The 25,444-nt window shown below is 33.4% G+C and overlaps 1 protein-coding gene across 1 annotated transcript in view; it reads right to left on the bottom strand.

Moving 5' to 3' along the window:
* The window catches only part of LOC128986646 (roundabout homolog 2-like), a 291,390-nt gene that overhangs the window by 255,644 nt on the left and 10,302 nt on the right, over nt 1-25,444 (bottom strand). Inside the window, exon 2 of the mRNA XM_054407117.1 lies at nt 17,529-17,603. Within this exon, the coding sequence (XP_054263092.1) occupies nt 17,529-17,583 (55 nt within the window). The 5' untranslated portion in view covers nt 17,584-17,603. The remainder of the gene's footprint in view (nt 1-17,528; nt 17,604-25,444) is intronic.

Genomic DNA, 25,444 nt, shown 5'->3' with positions numbered 1-25,444 from the left:
AGATTCAACAAGGAAAACTACATATTCAACATGACATTCAAAGAAACCCGGACATAAGCCCTTCGGGCATTTGCTCTTTAGGGTATACACACCAAATATTTTCTGCGGTTTGGCGAATCCAACCATAGTTTCGTCTGTGACTTTCGATTTCATCTTCACTCGCATCTGGGTCACATTTTAATCAAAGTCGCGACGCTCGCACCTTGAAGAGTGCGGTTAGCCAGCAGATTGGCGCGGATAGCCGCTCTGTCGAAACAAGCCAATTTTCCCACTGACGAGACTAACCGTTACACACCGCATCACGCGTCCGACCGCGACCTCGTCAAGCCATTCGATAGTCTGCAACCCGATGCGATATGTAAGACTAACTTCGTATTCGATATTTTTTATTTACTACAAAAACTATAAAGATATTCTTCAATCTGGTATCGATGCGATAGGAATAAATACAATTTGTATTCGATATTTCACATGTAGTAGTTTTATAGAGTGCGATTATCATAGCGAAACTAAGCACGACGGTACATAAATCACCTCTGCTAAATGATACGGTACTTGACTCGATATAATCACCGTATCAACGCGATACATCGAACGTAACTACCGCCACCCGTCAGCGGAGAGTGGCAATCAACTTTTCACTTACTCATGATTGTAATAGCGCTTTGATTGTACCGATTGTACAACATGATTGTACACTTTGACTCTCCTGCCACCTCGGAAGATTAAAAGAGAAGCATGATATTCGCTGATTGGTCCAACGGTACTTGGTTGAAAGATTGGACGTTTTGATATACTTCAGTTACATCGATTTTAATATGCATATTATTCATTTGGTTCTCAATCAAATTAAATGTTATAAGATTGGCAAAGGATACGTAAATGAGAATGTACTGTTCTTTGTAATCTCGTCCCAATGTGATACAAACCAAGTGACTGACAAAACCCGTAGATGCACTAAGATTTTATCCACAATGCAATTACACACCTAAAGAATCAGAGAATCAAGATTTCAAAAATTACCAATAAGTCCATCGTTCCGGTTGGTTGTGATGGACCGTTCTGGCGTTCTTTCCAAGCTTATATATACATTTGTGTAAGTTACATAGCGTGATTGGCCTTTGACGGATTTATCACAGAATTAACCTACGGAACACTAATGACCGAGGAGTTCACTGTCTTCGCAGTTTTCTTTCCCTTCTTATTCTCCTAGGTGGTTTTATGATTTTCGTTATTGCTTTTTTTTAAGGATTTTTAAAAGGATACTATCGTTTATTGTATGAAAACGTTAAATCACAGTTTTGTAGCTATTTAATGTCACCCTTTAAGTTAAAGCAGAATTAATGGCTTGGTGTGAATTTCGTCCGGATAGTTGGGTTTTGAATCAATTACAGTTTAACCTCTCGTATCGGTTATTATATGTAGCTACACTTTTGCTACTTCCAAAACAACGTAGACGGTGGGGGAGCGAGCCACTAGACCGGTTAAGAGCGCGGACTTCGGTTCCTGGGGTCCTGGGTTCAAATACCGTCAAATCACCAATGTATTTTATCTAAGTAATATTGCCGTAACCCCTAGATTTAGCCTGAAGTAATGTGAAAAACAATTCCGGGCTCGTTCCTAGCGTCCTAGATCAACAAACAAAAACGTAGACGACAGTAACGCAAAATCAACCCAACTTATAGTTTAATCAGGTTTTATCAACGATAAACTGTAAAATGTATCTAGTAATGAATGGAGTTGTTTAAGATCCCAATACAAATATAAAATTAGATCCGATCCACCTCTTTGATGCAATATTTGTGATCAGGCCAACTTATAACTTGGTACAGCCCTTCTGTACTTTGGAATATTCCGCAACGCATCCATCATCAAAGCCAGCCAATACTTTGGGAGGGCAAACTTCGTCAAACTTGCAAACTTCTGAGTAAAACATTTTTTAGTCAAATTGAAGAAGTGTGCTTCTGTTTCCTTACTTTCTGTTTGAGTTGGTTCACAATCTCTAAATACTTATTTTAGAAAACCAATACTTAACCACGATTTTTCTTGTATTGGTAGTTTAAATCACAATTAATCAAATTCACTCTATTTTTTGTTGCTTAAGTGCTTGTCAAGGGTTCAAAAAAAGTGCTTTTAATACAGCTATTAAATTAACTTATTCCACTTATAATTTTACATGTTCATTGTTAGTATTAACGTACTAAGTAAGAGTAAAAGAGCTATTTTAAAGAGGTATTTTCAAGAATTATCTGACACTGAAATTTTCTAAATATACTGGCTTAACCTCAATATTCGCCCTCTAGTATGAGCTAATTGACCCACGACAACTCAACTAGACAAAGCCACAACTGAATCGTATTAACTAATGATTCATCGGTCAATAAACATAAACATTATTGACGTCTTAGTTAGTATATTGTACGGTTTGATTAGTATTCATAGAAATGGAAATGACATTTCAACATTCCTAACGACTGACGATTGAGGGTTGGTGATATTCAACGCAGAGTTATTACATTTTGGAATGTATTTGTAATATTTGACGTCAAATAAGACATTTTTGTCATAGTATTATTACTTTCCAATATTGTACAACTTATAATTTATTGATGGATGTAAACGAAGTAACTTAGTAAGTGCGAAGGTTTGTTCAAAATTTATCACTCAAGCTTATTACAACATGTAATGCATTTACTTATTTGTATTACGCTTATTGTTGTTTTTCTTATTAGCTATATAGCTACTAAAATAACTTTATTGTGTGGCATTGCTATAAAAATATATATCTGGTATAAAGGAAAGTATTTTTGTTGATACATTCTAATGTAATGTTGGACTAATATGTGATATAGTTCCGGTTTCCCAGTAAAAATGAGTGTTTTTGGTAACTTATTTAGTTTATTCAAGGTTTTAAGCTGATAATAAGGCATTTTCAAATACAGTTAAGTATAAATTTTAATATAAAAAATATGTATTACGCTTTATTTTTATTACTATTTTTTTTTATATGCGTGTTCCTTTACACTTAATTCACTGTGATAACTGAAACCGTATTCCAGTTCACAAAATTTGTTTAAAGGATTCCCAAAAGTATATTATGCCCCACCTTTTTTAACTCCCCGCATAACTACTTTTTATCAGTAAGCTGTAGTTGTATTACAAACACCTTACTGATATTATATGAAGATTGCTCGACGAGAAAAAGTCGTTTATAAATTTTTTCGTCGAGAAAGGAGATGAAAGCTATAACGACTCTCCGACAGCGGATAAGATTGGTTAATATTCATGGACATGCAAATTACATCCTCCACAATGAGAGCAAATAAATCCGCAGCCGCTAAATATGACCCTCCTTGCCTCGTGCAGAAGTGGCGATCATAGTGAAATGTTCGGCAATTGTTCTGGGTAGGAGTAAAAAATGAATTTTAGCCATACTTAGTTTAGAAAACAAATGATAAGAATGATAAGATAGGTAAACGGCGTAGTGGTTCAATTATTTTCTAAATTTTACGTCTCAAACATCACAAATTGTGTATAATTTGACATTATGATTTTTATAAAATTATGACAGCTGCAAGTTATGAGCAATTTTATTTTTATTTTTGGAGTTCATTTTGTTTGTCTTGTTACTGCCTAACGTCGACCTTTTTTAGATTCCCTCATCTAAGATAACATATAGATAATCAAATAAAACTCCTCCGTTTCTATAATAGCATCATTAATTCATAGCTTGATGAAAAATTACATTTCAATCCAGAATCAATCTCATTTTGAAATTGAGACAGCGACGTCAAAATTGTATGATGACCACTATGAACACTTGGCTAACCAGACGATTTTGTATGAACAGTTATTACTTAATTGTTGTATTTCATATTAATGTACTAAACACTAATCCTAAACTATACCTAAAGTACTCCAAAATATAATAAGAGTAAAAATATACTTCATATACTGTCAGAAAAATAATCCTAATTTCAAAGTAGTTAACAGTTTGATATGCTTAAAGGAAGTTGAGTTTACTTAAATGGTTGTTAGTAAGGGCTGTTTTGCCAACTACAATCTCAGCTTGTTCAGCCCCTGGTGGCGATGTGGGGGGGGGGGTAGAAGGGCTATTAGAGAGTTTGGGCCAAGTTACAGTGATAGATGATCCATCTGTAGATCCACTCAGAGTTACCTGGGACTAAACATAGTCTTCAACCTAAACTCATAACTTGCAGCTTCAGAATACTAATAATATAAAATATACTAGCTGTTCGATATCGAGCTATTTGCGATTAAGTTTTTCAATCCTGTATACTGTTGAAGTCTGCAAACACTTAAATCGTACATACAGTTAAATGAGCTACAGTTACACACTGAGTTATAACTGGGTCTACAACTTTTTCGAACTGTATTTCCCACCCTAAATTAGTCTATCTATGATAGTTCATATGAAAAGATACTGTTGTTTACAATAAGCTTTTCTTTTAGTTCGTAGTTGAAAATTCGGCATATCCAACCGGAATCAGGAATAGGCCCTACTTATTCGTGCTGTCAGTAGTCCAAATTTGCTTGGGAATGGAAACTATAGTTCTATGAATAGTGAAAGCCTGAATCAAGTTCGCTGGAAAATAAATCTATATCTTTGTAATCCCAATTTTCGGTAAAACACGTGATAGCTTTTGTAACATTAAATAGCTTAGTCAATCATTAACTTATGATGATCAAAAATATGTAAATTTTAAAGCAACGCCGTAAAGTTAATAAGGTTGAACGTAAAAATTGCAAATCTGAATGCGTATACTATAGCCTACAACAACGGTGCAAAATGTGACCTTCTCAGTGACATAATTATTATTTTAATTGGTTGAACAATCTAACAAGACGTACGAATGTCCTGATATTTTCAGTTAAGAGTAAAATTAAATCTTACTTTGATGAATGATTAATAATTCGTCCCAAGGTGAGTCATAATTGCATTCATTATGTCAATAATTGTACCATATTTGTTTCACCATATTTGTTTTTTTGTATGATATCGAGCTTTAATTCTTTTATTTGACATAGCAACCATACGAGAACTTGACGATAGCTATGTAGAAAATTAGGATAAACAAATAAGATCTTGATTGATGGAGCTTTTCTTTCAAATATGTATTTATCTAAGTAAACTAGTTTGCAAGTAGTTTTATCACTGACTGAGTACTAGGTTCGGTAGGTATTAGAGCTGATGCAAAAGTGCATGGAGTTTAGATTCACATATTTATTAACATTGCCAAAGACTGAAGGAAATAAAATTTGCATGCCCATGAATATTAATTGATCCAAACAAGCGTCTGCAGGAACTTGCGTAGATTTCTCTTCCACTGAGACCAGGATCTTGGCTCACTTGGTTCAATTGGCTGTATAAAGAGGTTAATAAAATTAAGGACAGAATGCGATAGATTACATACACGTGATAGCCGATAACAGTGTCACTTGGCAAAAGCTTCGGTTTCCAATTTAAAAGTTCAATGGGGTTCTTTGATTAGGTAACTTGTACACGATTTTGTTTTGTTTTACAACTCTGTCTGTGGCCATCCTTTGAATGTAGAATATTTTACGAATTTCGTTTTTAAGATAAAATAAATTATATACTACTTTTTAAGCGTTGAACCGTTTGTTGCGACTTTAGATTAAGTAGACAACAATGGTGTTTAAAAAATCATCTTACAAATTATTTTTTTTCCAAAGATTTACAGTTTTCTAACTTGAAAGCTGGGTGATAAAATAAAATTGAATCATAGCTCATTTAAGTGTATAATAGATAAGCCATGAGACTTCTTTTAATTCCACTCATAATTAATTAAAAATTGAGGAAAAATCAAAGAAAGCTAATCACTTTGACAACTTTTACCCTATTTATTTATTTTGGTGTGGAACTGTTCTATAATTTAGAGTAGTGTGGACCTTTGACCAAGAGATCAGGGTTCGAATTGAAATAATCACCAATAATCTTTAAGTCATAATGACATAACTTTTTAATTTGTTAGCTTAGAATCCACCTATGTAAAAGTAGCATAGCAACTTAAATGTACATTTTCTCTTTAGTACTTTCTCTTATTAGTCTTACTAACAAAATTACCATTCCAACTGCAAAACATTCCATTGCACATAGTAAAGAAGCGCAATAAAGAAGTTTAACGAAGATGAAACATTCGCAAGAGAGGAGACGTATAAAAATAAAATTAAACGTTCAATTAGGACTCAAACCGCTAAAACGAGCGTTGCGAAACAATCATCACCCGGGTAGAACGAGAAATGAAACTCTTCGTATAATATCCTAATTAAGAATTGATATTATTTCACCCCGAGCACGACCCGGAGATGGGATGGTCTTTTAAAGTTTACCCAAGCAAATTAACCTTAGTATTTTACTTACTTTCATTAACTTAGATTTAAAGCTGTTTAATTAACTCCGGTTTGGCTTATTTCGCTTAAAGGCTAATTTATGTTGAGATTTATTGGGACGTGTTTAAAGCTAGAGCCGAATTTACCTTTAATTATAAATACATTGTACATAGAAGACGACGATTTAAATCATCAATTACAGAGCATACATTTCTTGTCCATTCTTAATTAATTGCAAGTAATTCGGTGTGATAAATTAATTGCAAGTACTGTAATATAAATCACAATTAATTTATTCCTCAATTTCACCCTTTCGTGCCACTATATTACTTCAAATAATTTTTTTTTATTATATTATTTCGAAATTTCACTCAATAATTGAATAATTTTCTTGATTTGAAATGATGATTTGGTAAACCTTTGGTTAAAGAACTGTTTTAAATTATTTTATTGTAAACCAAATTTATTAGAATCACCGAGGTATTAAATTTGTCCACTCAAAAATTGAGAAACAAGATTTAAATGGAACATTGCGTATACCTTTTATGATAATCTAATAACTTTAAATTGATATCTATTTATTCCTTAACATTATATCCATATCCACCAGAATATTCACATTCCGACCAGTAAGGGAAACAACTAAACGGACATTGTCAGCAAGTGTTGAATAAATTAGCAATAAACCCACAAAGTTAACCTACAGAAGAAACACATAAAAAGTTACTGAACTGAACTAAAGTCAAAGGCAAACTATCAAGTTGTAGTTTATCTTAACATTTATCTTTTTATGATATCATGTTTACACTTTGGTCAGGTTAGGCCACTAAATGACTATTAAAAATATTAATGTTATTATTTAACACATTTTACAAGTAAACGCGTGTGAAAATTCTAGGAAAAACACATAACTGTATTTCATATCTTACAGTTGGATCGCAGAAATTGCAGTAATGAATAACAGAAATGAAAATAAAACTAGAGAACGATGCAACGCTACAATAATAAGCATTGTGTACAACTCTACGCTTCCCTGGTAATGGCTAGAGTAATTAATTGTACAGCATACCTGAGCTTCTAACTGTACACGGTTGGTTTAAACTGACAAATAAAAGGGAATTCCAAACGCTTTTACTTCAAATAACGTTAACTTGTTTGCGAATTATTAGTTTTTAATAATTAAATTAATTTATGAAATGTTTAGGCAGTATTGTGATAGGAAGTTCACAAGATTGATCTGACCTAAAATATTTTGATATACAATTATTACGATGTTATGATTATAAGTGAAATATTCTAGTTTAGTAGATATAGAGGTGATTTAAAATTATGATATAATAATTTGTAGCATAGGATACATACCCAACAAAGGTTAGGTCTTTCTTCAATGCTTCTAGCTTTATTCTACATGTATACGCATGAAAAAATGTATATAAATAAAATTATAGTTTTTTTTTTTTTATTTAATCCAGCTTCAGTTGTTCCTAAAGCACATTTAGGAAGTGATAGTAGTAGTTTAAGTTCCGATTTTACTATGCAATCTGGAGTAGTTTCAAATCCATTCATTGGGATATCTATTTTGGGTTTATGCAAGTGGCATGCGCATGAATAAATTATAATCGCTTAAAAACCTGTCAAACACCTAAAATTGTTATGGATATGCTGCAATCCACTCCTCTAGCAACACGCCCCATTTGAATATGTGAAAGGGTTTCGAAACAGTGTTTATTAATTTAATTTAATTGGATAAACCATCCGAGTTACGTCTTTAAAACATCAGCACATTCACCGAAAACTAGTTCACACTATCTCCACTAAAAATAATTAAATCTGTATTAAACTTTTTCCCTGACATAGCTAAACCCTTGGAGACTAGACAACAAATAGTGCCAATCGTTGCACAGTTTACTCCAAGAACAGTGTCAGACCTAGCCAGTAGCAGCTGTTTGCCGATAACGCCGCTAAGCCTCCCTGATCGGCATGCATGCGATAATCCTTAATGTTTGGTAACAAGCAGTTTGTATGCATTGCGAACATTGCCACGGTCTAACCGCAACCTACATCTACGACTGGTCGTCGTAGTGTCCCCAACTTTATACGGTTTGTGCGCAGAAAATACGTTCTAGATAATAGTTGTTCGGTCATATATTCTGTATTGACAAGGCTATTGTATAAAAACTCAAAAGTATAGATGTATCCGTATATCACTTGCAGCCACTCACAAAACATGATTTACTTGAATTGAAAATTGTTTGTTTAAATCCTTACATTATTCGATTGTTAATGGATAAATTATTGGAAATTCCTTTATTTGCTAGCGTTTATTCGATGCATCCGATTTTAAGATTATTATCAAACTAATCAAATTATACTAATGCTAAAATTTATAATTAATGAGTTGATAATGAATAAGATAATCTATAACTAATTAGTGAAATAAGTTTGGAGGTCAATTAATTGTCCGTCTTAAAGCTAGATGTTAATAACCAGAAATATCTTTGGTGGGTTTTATAAAAACAGTTCTAACTAAAATATCAAATAATCAAACATCTGTTAGTTACATTGAACAGCAGTTGAAAATTCAAGGAGGTAAACTTTAAAAATCTGAAGTCCTTGCGGAAGTTCGTGTAGAGCGGAGCCCATAAGAAATTCGTTCACACCAAATTGTATTGGCAAATATACATGCTCTAAGCTTTATTTTGATTTTTAATATGCCTATCTATGGCTTAAACTTACTCAATGGCTACAAGATTTGTCTGTATTGCTTTAATATTGTTATAGAATACTGTTTAGTTTAAGTTTTGTTTATGCTAAATCTTTAAACTTTGAACAAACACAATTAAAGATATTGACGTAGAATGTTACAGCAGCAAATTATTTTTAAGATCGAAAATGATCAAACCCAAAATACAGTCATCCTAATATTTCTAGGAAGAGGGATGAATAATGAAACTTAAATAATATAGGTGTCAGTGACGTATGCATTTCTCAAACGATTTAGTTGCTTTTAATAGTATACTGTAGTAATATTTTGTTTATTTTAACAACGCCGCTTTTGTCAACCATAATCGAACACAAATATGAACCACTAAGGAGTTATTGATCCAATTTAACAACACAAATATAAATACTATTAGTGGTTCATCGTTAACACACAGATCTTGTGAGTTCACTGGCTATCTCGAGCGCAGCATGATCAGATCTCCCCAATACAGTAGCCTGAGGTAGTTCGTGCAAAGGATTGAAATATTGGAGAAAGGAGAAACAAAAACTGAATAAGAAGCGCCGCTGCGACAATCATAAGCTTTGTATTTAAGGCCACGTCTCGCGCCACTATTTAGCTGTTCCTCTCCACGTATTAATTAACGAATTATATCTTTACGTGCTGTTATACAACAATACACGTGGGAATGTACAAGTCGTGTGAACTCAGAGGTACTATGGGGAATATTGTGGAGCTTACAGTCTTTGGCATAGGTTATTGGCATGATTGTATCATTTAAGTAAAAACATTAATGTAACAAGAATTTAATCGATATAGCTATTATGATCAGGTAAAGTAGAATTAAACTTTAGGTATTTGTACAGCCATTGAGAAAGATGTAAAGGAATAAAAAAAATGTATGGTTTAAGTAAACATGCTGATTTCCAAGAAAATATTGAAAATGTTGCTGTTGCAAAGAGATTCCAAAATCACTGACAATATAAAACTCTGATGTAATAAACAAATTCTGAAATGCATTCGTTTTAGTATACTAACCTCATGTTATAATTATTGAGTTAGTATACATATAACAAGAATGTTTAGACCCACTCAAATGCCACCAGATATTGACAAAATTATTGAATTTTCTTTAGCTGATTCATTACGATAATAAATCCATCAACTTTTCTATAAATTAAATGCATTAATAATTATTTATAATTTCGATGTACCTGCGTTGTAAGCAGCCAATGGTCGTCTTATGTGATCACTGGTAGTAAGCTACCACTCACGACACTGAAGAATAATAATTTAGTTTATACTTCATTCCGACAACCAAAATTAGTAATAGTAGGAGTTCACCTAAGTTCATACTTCCTGGATTGAATACCAATAGACCAATCTTTTCATATGTAGAAATTATGGCTTGCATACTTAACTGCATCACAAAACATAGCCTAAGGAAATGAAAGCAAGAGGTAGAAGGGAAGTAGGAGATGCGTGTTTTAGGTGAGCTACAGAATATGAGAGGAATATTTCATCAATTCCGTGACCAGACTGTCTTTGTCACCTCTCTCTTATTTTTACTCATAATATATCAAAGAAGAATATTATTAGTACATAAATTATTCATTTCTCTTGATGTTAAGAGGAGTATAGGATATTATTAAATAATACCGACTTTGCAATCCTGCAAGGGAAAGAATATCTTTACAGGTTCCAACATTTCCATATTTTTCCAACTGCACGCCATAAAACTGTATTTATTTTCCTTTGTCATTACTTGGCATAGTAAAAGGGGGATGTGAAAATTCCTCTTGAAACAGTCGTACTTTAAGGTTACCTACTACCTTTCTCGAGGTTATCCATGATCTATTATTGATATGAAACTTTAGAACTAATCGCTTGGATCTAGTATTTTCTCTTGACAATTTTAATATAATTTAAATTTAATAATTCTAGGAGAAAAAGATCGTCCTAAATATTTTTAGTTTCTACTATTAGCATACCCTGCTATTACTAAGGTAAAATCTTGCCAATTGCCGATGGATTTTAAATATAAGTGATAATGTTGCAACCTAAGGACTAGCAAAAGTAAAGCGAAAAACAATCTCAGATATAGCCTAGGATCTTAGGATGTGAAAATGGGACGGAAAAACCTTGCAACTGTATTTTATTCTCAATCTAAATGGTGTTACAACAATCTGAATACACACATACTTGTCAGGTTGGCAATCTTGAAAAATCAAATTCGTTTATTTACACTTTACATCCATCACTTTCAACTCCGTATGATACTAAGATAACTATAATCACCCCCCCCCCCCCCCCCAACTGTACAACCCTCCAGTCAGCTGTTTTCCGCATGCCCACACACTCCGCCGGCAAATAACACGTCAGTGACATAGGAATTACAGTGTAAGGACCAGAAATTAGTCTGAGATCTGCGCGTGGCGGAATTTTGTCGCCCGTCAAAACACGATATTAATTAAAACATTCCTGAGAAATTACGAGAATTTCGTCCATTACAATTGTACGCCTCAATTATAATTTACAAGCCAAGAACGCTTACGTGTTTACCAGTGCGTTATGCGTATATAAATGTTGTTTAGGCTGGGTTAAGTAGGAAGATATTGTAAGTTCATTGTATTATACAATTTCAATTATAGTATTATAGTATCAATTATAGTACGCCCTAAAAAGTAGAAAATAATTTACAAATAATTTATATAAATATGTTGAGAGAGTATAAATACTTGTACGATTTAAAACGAAAAACGTTGGGTGCATGCAATTAATTGATAATAATACATTTGTTCAGTAGGTGAAGGTAATTGTAAACTATCTATTGCATGCACCCCACGTTTTTCGTTTTAAATCGTACAAGTATTTATACTCTCTCAACATATTTATAAATTATTTGTAAATTATTTTTTACTTTTTAGGGCGTTTAAAAACGTTTTGTTTAAAAAAGTTTTTTATTTATAAATTATTTTTTATAATAATTTGTTTCCTAAAATTCCTATATTTTTCCATTCCTAAATTGATTCATTCAAAGTTGTATTTTATTTTGCAGTACCATCAACCCATCTCAACAGAAGATATTGACGGCAGAAGCCTATGTTTTGCCCCGTCACCCCCGCCCAAGACAATATCGGTTTTTGCATTCAAACGAGCTCGGCCCTGCTGAGGGGAGTTTTTACGAGCAATTTAGGAAGACTATCTTCGCATTAATATTTTTTTATCAGGACGAAAGAAAGCGTAACGACAACTTAAGAAACCCGTTTAGACTTTCATCGAAAAAACGTTCATTGATGATTAAATTAGGGTAAAAACTCTTTACATTTTGGGTGATGCTTTTACCATTAGTTTAAAAAGTCGAGACACATTAATTTCCTTAATCTATAATCATATTATTTTACTTGAGTGTTAATAGAATATATTCGATTAATTGGTCCCCACTTATGTCTTTTTTAGACATTTTATTCTTTTACTTGAGAAAAATAAGTAGTAAGGGTAACAAAGGTTGTTAAAATATTAATAACATTAGGTAAACATTTATTTTCTCCTTTTTTGTATCCGCACAAGCATTTTTCTGTTTTAAAATTTGATAAAGTTATGCATACATATTATAACTGTTGCTATAATGCTAGTTAAGCATCAATCACGCAACCCTAGTAGTGATTGTAACATGTCTTTATAGCTAAAAGAAGAATTTTGGTGATTTAATAGTCACATTTGGTAATCATAGTACCGTATATAGTACTTTTGTAAACTTTTCAGTGTTTTGTTCAGCATTACACGTTAAATTCACTACCAAAATAATCGGATGAAGATTCTCAGAAAAAGAAAGTTTTGCAGTGTATTTACAAGAAAACTACTAAAATCATGAATTTGTAAAATATTTCCACTATTTGACTTATTGCCAATTAACATAAAATTTGAATGCGATTCAGCTAACAAGAACACATCCTCTTAATATTCACTAAGGAACAAGCAATAATATGCAAATCGTCAAGTCCCCAAGTGCCACCATAGGGCGAAACGCGTTGGCAAATTGTAAATTATCGCCCAATAAAAGATCAATTGCTGAGGGGACAGCGAGACGGTGCGAGAGATACACTGAAACTATCGAATAATCGATAAACCATTGATTTACAACTCGGTAGGAGAATATGTTAACGATTTATTAGAAAATTGTGTACAATCAGGTTGGATGCAATGCGTAAACTAATTTCTCTGTTAGCTTTGAAACAGTGTTATTTTATTCACCGGTTGTAAATTTAAAATGCGTTTACGTCGTTCAAACGTTTCTATTTATTCTGTATTCATTAAGAGAGTGTAAAGGTATGCAAAAAAGAGATAGGTAAAGTGTTGGACCCAGTAAAAGAGTGTCACGAAAAAATGCAACTGTTACTTAAAGCTGCCACGAGCAAGGTAAAGAACCATCTCCGCACAAAAAAAAGATTGCAATTTAATTGTTGTGAGAAGAAGGTGAAAGAAGAAAAGGATGATAAAAAGTTACTTGTCACGGTGATTCCACAGTAACTTCTGTTAACCAATAAAAACTAATTTCGATTAACTTTACTATTGGGTCTAATGAATATTGTATTGTCAACTAGAAATAAATAAAATGTCACCTTACCATCATTCAGGTGAATATATGTTTTATTAGATGTTTTTGCGTCCGACTTATGAAACTAGTTTGTGAAATGTATTACGGAGACTACAGGTGGTCGAAACCGAAACCATCGATTAACCAAACTATCGATTGAACAATCGTTGGGTGTCTGCCAACTGGCCTGTATACAGAATACAATCGATTGTCACACGATTAGACCACCGGCCACGCTAAGCTGACAATACTTCACCAACAGATTGTGTAAGTAATCCTGGGTATTTTATGGTGGTTTATATAGCAAGTATCGTATTGTTGCCTTAGTTTCACCACTCACCACTAAACATGTCACCAACCTTAGCATTAGCTGTCATTATAGACGTCGAGTGGGCCTAACTGCTATTGTCTTTACCCTCTCAATTCTCCCTACAGTTTGGTCTTTCCGGCTCATTAATGAGTTTTATTGCTTTGTCACCGGTCGAGAATGATTAGGTGGAAAATTAATTCCTCATTGTGTGTTATTTGAGTTTCGTCGTAGGAAGTGGATAGGTTCGGTATACAATTAGTTGGACTTTAAATTGTAATTTAATTTGGATAATTTGTAACTCAAGTTCTTCCTGCACAATAAATAGTTATTAACAATTTCAGGGGTGCATGGGAAGAGCTAAGCGTCAACTTGGTCCAATATGATTCCGAATGGAAATTACAGGTAAGTCTGTTTCATTTGTTTCATTTTTCCCATTGAATTAAGAACTCCTTCGCTATAGTCCAAATATGACGGATTTCTCGGCGAAAAAGTATGAAAAAATCTAGTGGCAGAGCATTATTAATTTATTTTATTTTTCGTAAACATTTTTAGATGTTAGAACAGTACAAATAGTTGTAGGTCAATCGCTATTATTTCGTATGGTGAGATTTTACACAGATTAATTCACAAAGACTAAAAGAAAAATCAATAAAAAAGGTGGTGTTATGATGAATGTCTGCACAATTTAGCAATTCCAGCTTTTATACAATATACCTGTTAGTGATGATTTTTTATGTTATGTGTGTACTTAGAGACGTGTACTATTGCAAAACAAGACAGGTGTATGCCACTGACTAGGAAGCCGTGTAAATAATATAAAATTCGAAAATTTTGCATTCTAAATACGCCTTCAGACAACATCAATGTGCTATATTTTACTTATTCCACAACACATTAAAATTTAACAAAATATTTTTTGTGAGACTTAAAACTGGGTTGGGAGGAAGAGTATATTTTAATGGGGACGTTGTATGTAGGCCACGCAAAATAAAATTCTCTGAGAGTTGAAAATATTCCGAAAAGAAGAGAAACGACACAGTGACAGTCTCGTCACGGAATTCATGAAATATTCTCGTCGCCGTTAAGTTAAAATTCTCACACCTCACACACCCTTACTGCTTTACTGTATGCCTTGCGGCTATGAAAGAATTCGTTGAAATTACGGCGTACAAAGATTCAATTCTTGGAATATTGATCATGAATAACCTTGAATAGAATTTAAAAAGTAACCTGGTGTGGTGTAACTAAAGAGTACCCTTTATCCTGACTTTTTCAAAGTTAGTGAATATGTTTTGTGAAATATACTGTTAATTATATTTGTATGCAAAACACTCATACTACCAACAACATGCATACATTAAAACAAAATACTTATTTTCAAGTCTATCCGTGGAGACATCATCATTCGTACTAATATGATGCACCTCCGTGCAAAGATAAAAAAGTAAGTTGTCCCTAAAGTATTTTTTGTTTTCATTGGACCGATCATAGTAAGAACCCCGACAACGACCTTTTTCAAGTAACCATGTTTGTTTCAGCTTTAAATCGTTAATATCAAAACAGGTTCAGCTTATTTTTCAAGTATTTTAATCAAAATATGAACACATGTTAAGTGTTCGATGAAGACCTATTACTTGTGTGGCAAGTCTTTCTAATGCCCGAACCAGGGATGAACTAATGATCAATCTTTTAGATACGGTTTCAAACTATAAAAAGAAAATGATTTCCAACTGAAATTTTTTTAGTAATGTTTTTCTTTACTATTTTAATTTCTCTTCAATTTTTTTTTAAGCTGTCAAAACCCGGTTTTCATTATCCTAGCCTTTTGTTTTGTCAACCTTACATTAGGCCTAAGTAATAATACCTAATGAATTATCGATTTGTATTAACATTGTAATAATATTAATTAATGTTAATATTAATTTATAGCCTAATGACAAATTACATCTGGGACTAGAATATATTACACACGAAATTGAACCAGCTACATTTATATTTAATCCCAATCAATATAACCATACAGCTTACCAACCCCTATAAACTTTTATTACTAATATATTTTTATCTTTCATATTACGTACGAACTCATTGCTGAAACACCATCACCGACCATATTTGACAAATTATTATTGGGTAATATAATTGAGCCAGCGTTTATGTCATTAGTATCTACCAGCTAGGGTGACAGAATATTAATCACCCAAGCCATAACCCCGACCTGTGTTGGGGATTTGATGCATTTTGTCGCCGGTCAAAGTAATCCCCCAAAAGCCAACATGACCCGGCCCGGCGCGGCGTTTAATAGGGATCACTTCACGCCCTTGGGTCGTCTGGTACAAACGGAGGGTCAAAATTAATTGTCACGCTGGATGTGAAATTTTGAATAAAATTAGCTGGGCAATTCACTAGGGAGTCCGAATAACATTATTTGCTTCAAAATATTTTTTCGCTTTAGTACTATTCATGTTATATTTAGTTTTAGACATTCTGTAGAGAAATATCTGTAAGGGTCATTATTTTGCATTAGTTTCACAGTCAATGTAGTTTATTTACAAAGTAAACTTTTATTTCTTATATGGTAGTTTTTAGATATGTTTTAAAGTACTAGATCTCTTATCATTTGTGGCTCCCTCCAAAAGACAATGTAAATAATAGATAACTATTGAGAATAAATTTTAAAGTACGAATTTGTCAGTATGTACGCTCTTTTATGTTGCATTGGTTTGTAAGGTTTCCTAATTTTATGGTATTGCTACTGTATCTTAAATATTATTTACACACCAGTCATAATTATCCGACTTGATAACCCTCATAGACGATTAATTACATATTGGTTTCCAACAGTAAATAACTTAGGAGTATACGGAACATCAAATCTGGTGGTGAACACATAAAATATACAGTATTACGGACATATTGGGTCAGTTCAACAAGTGATACCTACAATATTAAACATAGATTATTGTCAATATTTATTCAAAATACAGTACAGTAGTAACTCTTAGAGTGTATCTTTTTTCAAATACGTCACGATAAAAAAGAAAAAAAAAGTGAAACATAAACGATGGTTATAAGCCACTGTTGTTTTTTTTTTCAATCCGTATGTACGTCTAATCTTGCTCATTACTGCTTCTGCCGTGTACAACCCTTTAGAAGATCCAAAGCAAATTACTTTTATCAAGTTAGTCCCACCCCTATCTGGCGTACTTCACAGTTAATTCAAGAATCTGCAAAGTCATCCCCCCAACACAGCATTGTTACCTCGCCTGTGTACAGAACACAGAATCATACAAGAAAGCAAACGGTCTTATCGCAGATCCCCTAGCACTCCAAAATATTGCGTCTCCCCCACAATCAGCTGACGGGAACGACTCGAGGCTCGACCGGTGAATAAATGGACATGGGGAGCAGGAATTATCCTGGAAGGTGGTGGAGGCGTGCGGTAGTTGTAGGGATGTTGGGGGGTAAGGTAAGGGGGGTTGGTAGCGCTGAGTCGAGAGTTGGGGCGTAGTCAAGGCAACACTTACCTCTGACTGTGAGACACATCAGCAACACGAGCACTGCAACGGCAACACTTCCCATCGCGGGGCTACCAATCCATACTGCAACAGAGAAAAATATTGTGTAGCAACAGTGGTGCCAATGCATACTGCAACAGATAGAAATTTATGTGTAGCAACAGTGGTACCAATGCATACTGCAACGGAGATAAATATATGTATAGCAACATTGGTACCAATCCATATTGCAACGGAGAGAAATATATGTGTAGCAACAGTAATGCATACTGCAACATAAAGAAATAAATGTGTAGCAACAGTGGTACCAAACTATACTGCAACGGAGAGAAATATATGTGTAGCAACAGTAATGCATACTGCAACATAAAGAAATAAATGTGTAGCAACAGTGGTGCCAATTAACCGAGAGAGAAATATATCAATAACAACGTGGAAATGACAGATTTAACGCAGATTTATACTGCATCAGAATGAAATACATGCATAACAATGCATATACATCACAATAACACTGCAATTGTCATAATAGGACCGCTAAGCAACAGGAAATATAAGCAGTACTAGACAGTACACACGTGCTTCGCAACGGGGAATGGTTTTTAAATCTACTGTATGAAATAGATCCATCATATATTTCGAAAATTAAATTAAACTGTACCACATTCAGTAGTTGATAATAAATACAAATATTTATGTACTCCTGGAAAAATTATATTTTTACACAGCTATTGAAACAATTTCAAAACACTAAAATGTTAGTTGATGTTTACAAGAGACTGTACGCAATACTATTTAAAATACTGGAACACTTGTAGTGTGTCATCCAATAATAACAATCAATGGTCTTCCAAACGTTATGATATTGATTATTTTCACAATAAAATGTATGAAGAGCCAGTTATTTTAAACCCTTGTTTAACTGAAGCTTCCCTACTGGCATTATTCATCGATTTGACTGTCTTACCTTAGCTTCGCGCCACATGAATTGTCTTTAAATAGAAATCCATTTGGAATAAATTGAGTATCTGCTATCTATTATTTTTAGTTTTAATTTAAAATATAAAAATTTTCAGCATTACGTCGTTTTAAAATGAATATTTTACTAATTTTCACAAAGTTAAAAAGTACAAAATTTAGTTGTTTAATCTTTTCCATACCTTTAGTTACAGACCTTTTCCATTTTAACTACTGTACATCTAGCTGACTCTTTTCTTGTTGTACTCTAAACGTTTGATATATTTTTTATATCAAGATGTAGCAATTTTACCCAGAAAATAACACATGATTCCACAACGTATTTCACAACACTCCAGAAAGAACGGGAGATCTCGTAAGAGGTTGGGAATACAAGCTACAATAGAAGCAGGGAGCCATAAAGGTATACGGTCCGTAAAATAATGTTCATCCCCACTGGCGATACGGGACGTCTTCAAGTGTGTGGTATTTATGTGAAAGCGGTATTATAGGTAAAATAAATATCACAATTGTTGTTCAAAGTTAGTGTTTGTATCATGCAACTATTTATCAAGTGAAAATATTCAAAAATAACATTTATCTAGACGAAAGTCTATGATACATGTTTGCTGTAGAAAAATAAATTTGGGAATCCTAGAAGGAAAAATTGTAAATTTTAAGCAATGGCTTTAGAAAATTATTGAAAATGTTTCTTTGTGAGTAGACCAGTAGGCTACTATATTTTTAAAAAATATCTAACGTTTTTAGAAGTTTTTTACATATCTCAGAAACGAAATTGCGATCTAATTTAAACCATGACCAATATTTTATGTTTAAATCCAGTGGATATTGGCCAGATGAAAAATTTGGTTTATAATGCTTCACTAATAAAATTAACTTCAGAGCCACTGGGGCGGAGCCCGAAAGTCCGATCAGAATAAAAACTACTTAGTTTTCATATTTAATGTCTAAAGAATTTGTGTACCAAATTTCAGCCTCCTAGGTAAATGGAAAGTAAGAGAATTATTATGAGTGAGTCAGTCAGTCGGTCCGTGAGGCCTTTGCATTTTATTTGTTTAGATTGTTCTTGGAAGCGAACTGGCAACTTATACTGTATATCTGGTGATGAACACTTTAACAGCACTGCCACATTTAAGGTGCAAAATCTGTACCAAATCATCTGTAGCCAATTTTGATTTTGACTTATTTTTAACTTTGCACAAAAGCAAATTTTTCTTTCGTCAAAAACAGTCTAGATGAAGGATGAGGAAGGATTAAACATGAGCTAGTGATTAGTATACGCGGTTGGTGGTGGGAGGGATGACGTAGCGGGGAGGGGGTTGAAGTTTTAACTCAATTTCCAGTTTGAGACGCCGTGATTGCTCCCTGGTGTTTTTCTGGCCTATCTCTAGTAATTATCACTTCCTGCTTACATTCTGCAACCTTAGCCAGCAATTCTACTTGAAATGGTTTCTGCACTGTAAGTAAAGTCCGATTTGTTCTATTTAGAGTCGTAATTATAGCTTGGCATTGGATTGGATAAAATCGTATACGTGCCCATGGACATATTATGCATTTTAACTGGGGTTCAGGGGCACTCCCTCATAGGACACTCCCCCTAAGGAAAATGTGTTGCAATATATATTTGATCTTTATTCACAATTTTACTATGTCAAGTTTAATTTACTTTTCTCTCATTAAAGTAATTTTTTTTAAGAGGTTGGTGGCCTCTTTTAACCTTGCATTTGCCCGTCTACATAGACTACAGATCTGTGCGTGGAACGTATCGAGCAAAGCAAGGGGTGGGCCGGTACAGTACAAAGGTGAACTGTACTGATAAAAGTTAGTGGCAGTGACCAGGATCCGAACCCACGACACTTCTGCCTTGGGCCCGAAGTCCGCGACGCTACCGACTGAGCCACCGACTCACCAAAATTATGAAATTCTACTAAATTTTATCGTGGATACGTAACAGGTAAATGTTGTAGACCTTTGTATCGTCATTGGCATTTCCCTAACATTTACTTTTCCCCTCAGTTTTCTTTACGGCAAATGAACATTCCCCCAGCACTTACCCACCAGCGGTTGATCTTATCACCTAAATTACCCTCTTTCCTAATTCTGGTCTTGTCTCGAGTTGTTTTGACCTTAGAAATAAAGTCGAGATGAACATCTTGATTCGATTTTTCAATTACTGTATCTTTGTCGCAGTACGTTTTTATTCCCAAGAAAAGTTGGATCGTTTTAGATTTTAATGTTAATATCTATGTTGACCACACAGTAAAAAAAGTATACACACAGTAAGTGTAAAAATTGTATTGTACGTAATATATCATTCTAAAATACTAAAATAGATTTAGTTTACCTTAAAAAAGAAATATATTTTTCTCGCACAAGAAAACTTAATACTATTACCCTAACTACTAAAATGTTCAGGTTTACCGTTGGACAGAACATCTTTAGACCATTATACGACTTTGACATCTCCCTAGAAAGCCAGTCCGTTCCTTTCTCGGTACATAATGCACCTTATTAGTACGCTATTAATAACGAACGCAGCATGGCGCTAGGCGCTACCTGAACAATGCCTGTGTTGTTTTTCATTAATGTCCGGCGAGCAAGAAAACAATGCCTGACTGAGGCATTAATTATTCATTGAACAATGGTGGAATTAAAACTGACGGCCGTACAGAGTGGCCAACGTACCGACAGTGAATTTACCTCGTTTTGTTATTCTGAAAACTGAATAATTTCCCTTCAATTATTCTATGTTTGGATCCAACCGTTTGAAGGGTGCCACCTGCTGATAAAATATAAATTTGGCTGCAACTGAAGTTTTACTGTATTGATCAGCTTTCAAAAATAGAACTGTAGTTTTGTATTAGATTTGTACATATTATGCCTAATCTAGTTTTCATACTGATATTCTAGAAAGAGATTTCCTACTTAACTTATCATCTATTTGCTTTTTGGTCTCACATAATCAAATTCTATGAGTAATATCTCTTTATTGCATTTTAGTCTCGCAATTTAATCTATCTACTTACACATTCTTAAGTATTAAATTATGACTCTTCTCACATTCAAGAATATTGAATTTAATATTTTCACAATTAATAGATATTGCAGTCTAGATAAATAGACAGTAAACGAAAAAGACAATACTACAGCTTTTATACATAAGTGACTGATTGTATGTCCAAAATAAATGCTCATGTTACTACCATTATTTGAATCGTTTCTCATAAAATTTTTCACAACAAATAGTTCACAATAAAATAAAGACAAAATGCTTTCAAACAAACCAATATTTGACACTCACATGAGTTATGCGTTTAAAATAAGTATACATTTCAATGTTTACAACTACATCACCTAATCTACCTTGAATATACTAACTAATAATTGTATTTAATAGTTTTGGATGGCACGAGTCTACATTAAGGAAGGTTATAAAGACGTTTCGAGTAATCCAAAGATTGCAGAATCATCAAAGAAATGCAAATATATAAATTTCAAAGTTAATGTTTGCTGAAAGTAAAGACTTCCCGCCGAGTGCTGCGCCTGAGAAGTTTTAACTTGATTTTTTATTTATAAACTACCGTCTACGTGATTGCTTTTCGCGTCATCCAGGTTTATTCTGAACATATCTTTGCCATTAGCGATGTATGTTTCATTTTAAGTCTTTGATTTATAGTAAAATCATACAGACAAACTGTTGACAAAAAGATTCAATAATCATTTGCGTTGATTACAAAAAGTCAGATATTTAACCACAATACTTGAAGGTGTTTATTTGAGGCAGAAATAATTAGCTTGCGTCACTGTCTTTCTACGAAAATAAATATCTACAGTATTCATGAAATGAATATTATATTTACAACAATAATAAGTTCTGCCGATTTAGTTTTCCTTAAAATGTAATCTTAGACACAAAGACAAAAGTAATTTTCCTTTTGTCATGAGTTAAACCGTTTCAGCAAAGACTATTCCAACAGCAAGTTATTATTGGTTGCAGTATTTAGAATTAATCGTAAGATCAAAGAAACATATGCATGGCAAGTTGTGAAGTGCTAGAGTTCTATATTTCCGTCAGATATTCTGAGCAGTATTTTCTTCAAGAGTTAAATTTCATCCAAACGTAAATTTTTAAATTTATCTTTACTTATTTTAATACGCTGTTTCATCGGTGCAGCAGAAGAGTAAATTCGGTTGGATCTTATCTGCATAGTTTTGAGTTATACTAACATTATATACAATTCAAGCTTCGTTGAGATTTTGGGGAAAACATACTAAGCAAATATTCACATTTTTCGAGGGCAATCTCAATTAATACATTTAAATATGATATGGTGCTATTATAAACACACATTGACTTCTTTGTTTGAAGTTATTTTGGTGAAGGTAAGTTTATGTTATTTGATTATAAAGGACATTTTTTGTTTAATTTAAGGATTTTTTGTTTGTTGTTTTGACTTAAGTTCTTACATAGTGCTTCTATCTAGCTTTATGCAATTTTACAGCTTAAGATGGGTTAGTGTACTAATATTCTCATACTTTAGGTGCTTTCTGAACTGAAGATCACATTCTACGTCCTGAAACTTGGTCAAAATGTGTACTTACCGTTATGAAAAATATCTACAACTATCCCTAAACAAACTCATCAGCTTTTATTTATCCCCATTACTATACACATACATACAGGTACAAAACAAATACATAAATCCAATTCCTAATTTCAAGATTTACAAAAAAAAAATACTTTCAAAATTGTCCAAAAGGTATTTGGTTTATCACCGCTGCAGTACTTTACAGTAAGTCAGGCTCGCCAACTCACCAGTGATAATTTAATATTCGCACCGCTGTATAATGGACAGTAACACCGCATTTTCTCTCCCCCCCCCCCCACCACCTTTCCTTACAAACCCCAACAGTAAATGAACACCGGGCTGCAGTCCCCCCTTCCACAAACCTGGCGCTATGCCACCAGTGGTTGATCTTATCCTTTAAATTGCCCTTCTTTCTAATTCTGTCCTTTGTTCCAAGACTATCTCCGGTTCATTTTGCGCTTCGCAGTTTCAAAATCGCTTTTATCAAGTTTCAGTTTGTGCGCTAAACACATTTTCGGGTTCGTGTAAGTTTCAGATAACTATATTCAAGGTTATTGTTGTTATTTTGAAGGTTCTTTGTTTTTATCAATAAAATTTGAAATTTTAAGCATTTTGTTAGGAGTCCACAAGTCTTATTAATATCTAACAATAATTAAAACTGTCCCTTAACTCTAAAAAGTGATGTGATTGTCAAAATAAACTCTTGGTTTGAAAAAGGTGAGAAATTTATGTGAGCGTTTTGATAGACTAATTAATTATATTATATTGGTTTTCATTACAAAGCTCGTGTCGTGTTTATGATAAACTAATTAAATAAATGCAGCGTAGATCTACTTGTATGAAGAGGTCGGTTCATTTGCAACGCACATATTAAAATTGGATTTTAATTAGGTAGACTATCATATTTAATTTAAATTCACTGTTTTAATATGATATTAATACCATAACAATATTTATTTGAAGCATCTTTAATATATTATTTGTTTATTTATTCGGTGTTTTTGTGCAACTTCTCACTCAAATATTTGGAATTTAGATTAATAATGGTTAGGATTTATGATTGCTTCTTAACGTAAGAAACGTTCAATCCATGTTTCTTTTACAAAATTCGTAGCATTTCGGTATAAAATGTAACTAGTATCTTTGACTATTAATTCAATTACGCAAGCATTAGTTTTTCCCAAATGATAAATCAAATAAAACTTATTTTTGTCAAGTGTAGTCTGAAAGTTAGTTAAATAAAACAGTGCAAAATATTTGCGAAATAGTATATTTCGTACCTAGGGCCGAACATGAGGTTTTGCCGGCTCGAGATAGTTTTTAAGTTCGAGACGAAGTCGAGAACTTAAATCGATCGAGAGCTGCAAAACCATTTCTGCCCGTGGTACGAACGCTATTTTTCACCACACTATACCCTATTACCACTATTCACCACTATAATAATGCACACTGATAGTCAACACAACTACAACATTAAGGTTATGTAAAGAAATAATTTGAGGAATCAGCAAAAATAAAAATAAATAGTTGCCAGGCAACGGCGACAATAACACAATTCTATTGCAATGCTACGGATTTTGATTGTGTATTTAAAATGCATTCATGTTTTAAGTAAGTAAGCGGACAGCTGATTTTGCGGCCCCGGCCTGTAAAAACCTGCTCGGTCCCCAAATTTCGATGACAGCTGGCATGGCCAGCAAAACGTAACTTTCAGCCACCAATTAACGTATGTAATACAGCCAAAAACATCATAGTGTGGTGAAAAATATGTTTGTAAAGCCTGCTGTGAGACAGAAAATGTGGTTGATGGTACAATAGGCGCAGAGCACCGTAAGTATACGGCTTGTGAAATACTTTTCTTTCTGGATTAAAGTTAAGATTCTTCAAGTTTTGTAACGATTTTATGATGTTTGTTGTTAAAACACGAATAAATCTGTAGATAAAGTGTTGTTGTCAATGACTCTATGAAACCCATATAAAATGTTTGAGTTGTTTACATTTCCTACGTTATTTTTTTCAAGTGAGCTCTAATCTACTTTATCGATTAAAATTAATTGATTTAAATAAATCCTTGTTTGTGAATAAGGATACGATCACTTGAAAATATAAAAAAGTATTCAATTCATACTCCCACAGCTAATCTCGATCATGATTTTTCTTGTGTATGATATCTGAATCTGAGGTGACTCAAATAGCTATAAAAATCTTGCACATTCTTGTATACTGTTGTACAAATATATTCCCCATGTGCTCTATACCGAAGATATTAAGAATAACTAATCGAGTACATCAAGTGGTCCATGGTACTATATTCATGTGTATCGTGTATTCTTGTGTATTGTGTATTCATGGATATTT

This window comes from Macrosteles quadrilineatus, unplaced genomic scaffold, assembly GCF_028750875.1.
Source record: "Macrosteles quadrilineatus isolate MER2022 unplaced genomic scaffold, UCM_ALF_1.0 Scaffold_2__2_contigs__length_208266976, whole genome shotgun sequence".
Taxonomy (NCBI): Eukaryota; Metazoa; Arthropoda; class Insecta; order Hemiptera; family Cicadellidae; genus Macrosteles; species Macrosteles quadrilineatus.
This window is presented reverse-complemented; position numbering and strand designations above follow the sequence as displayed.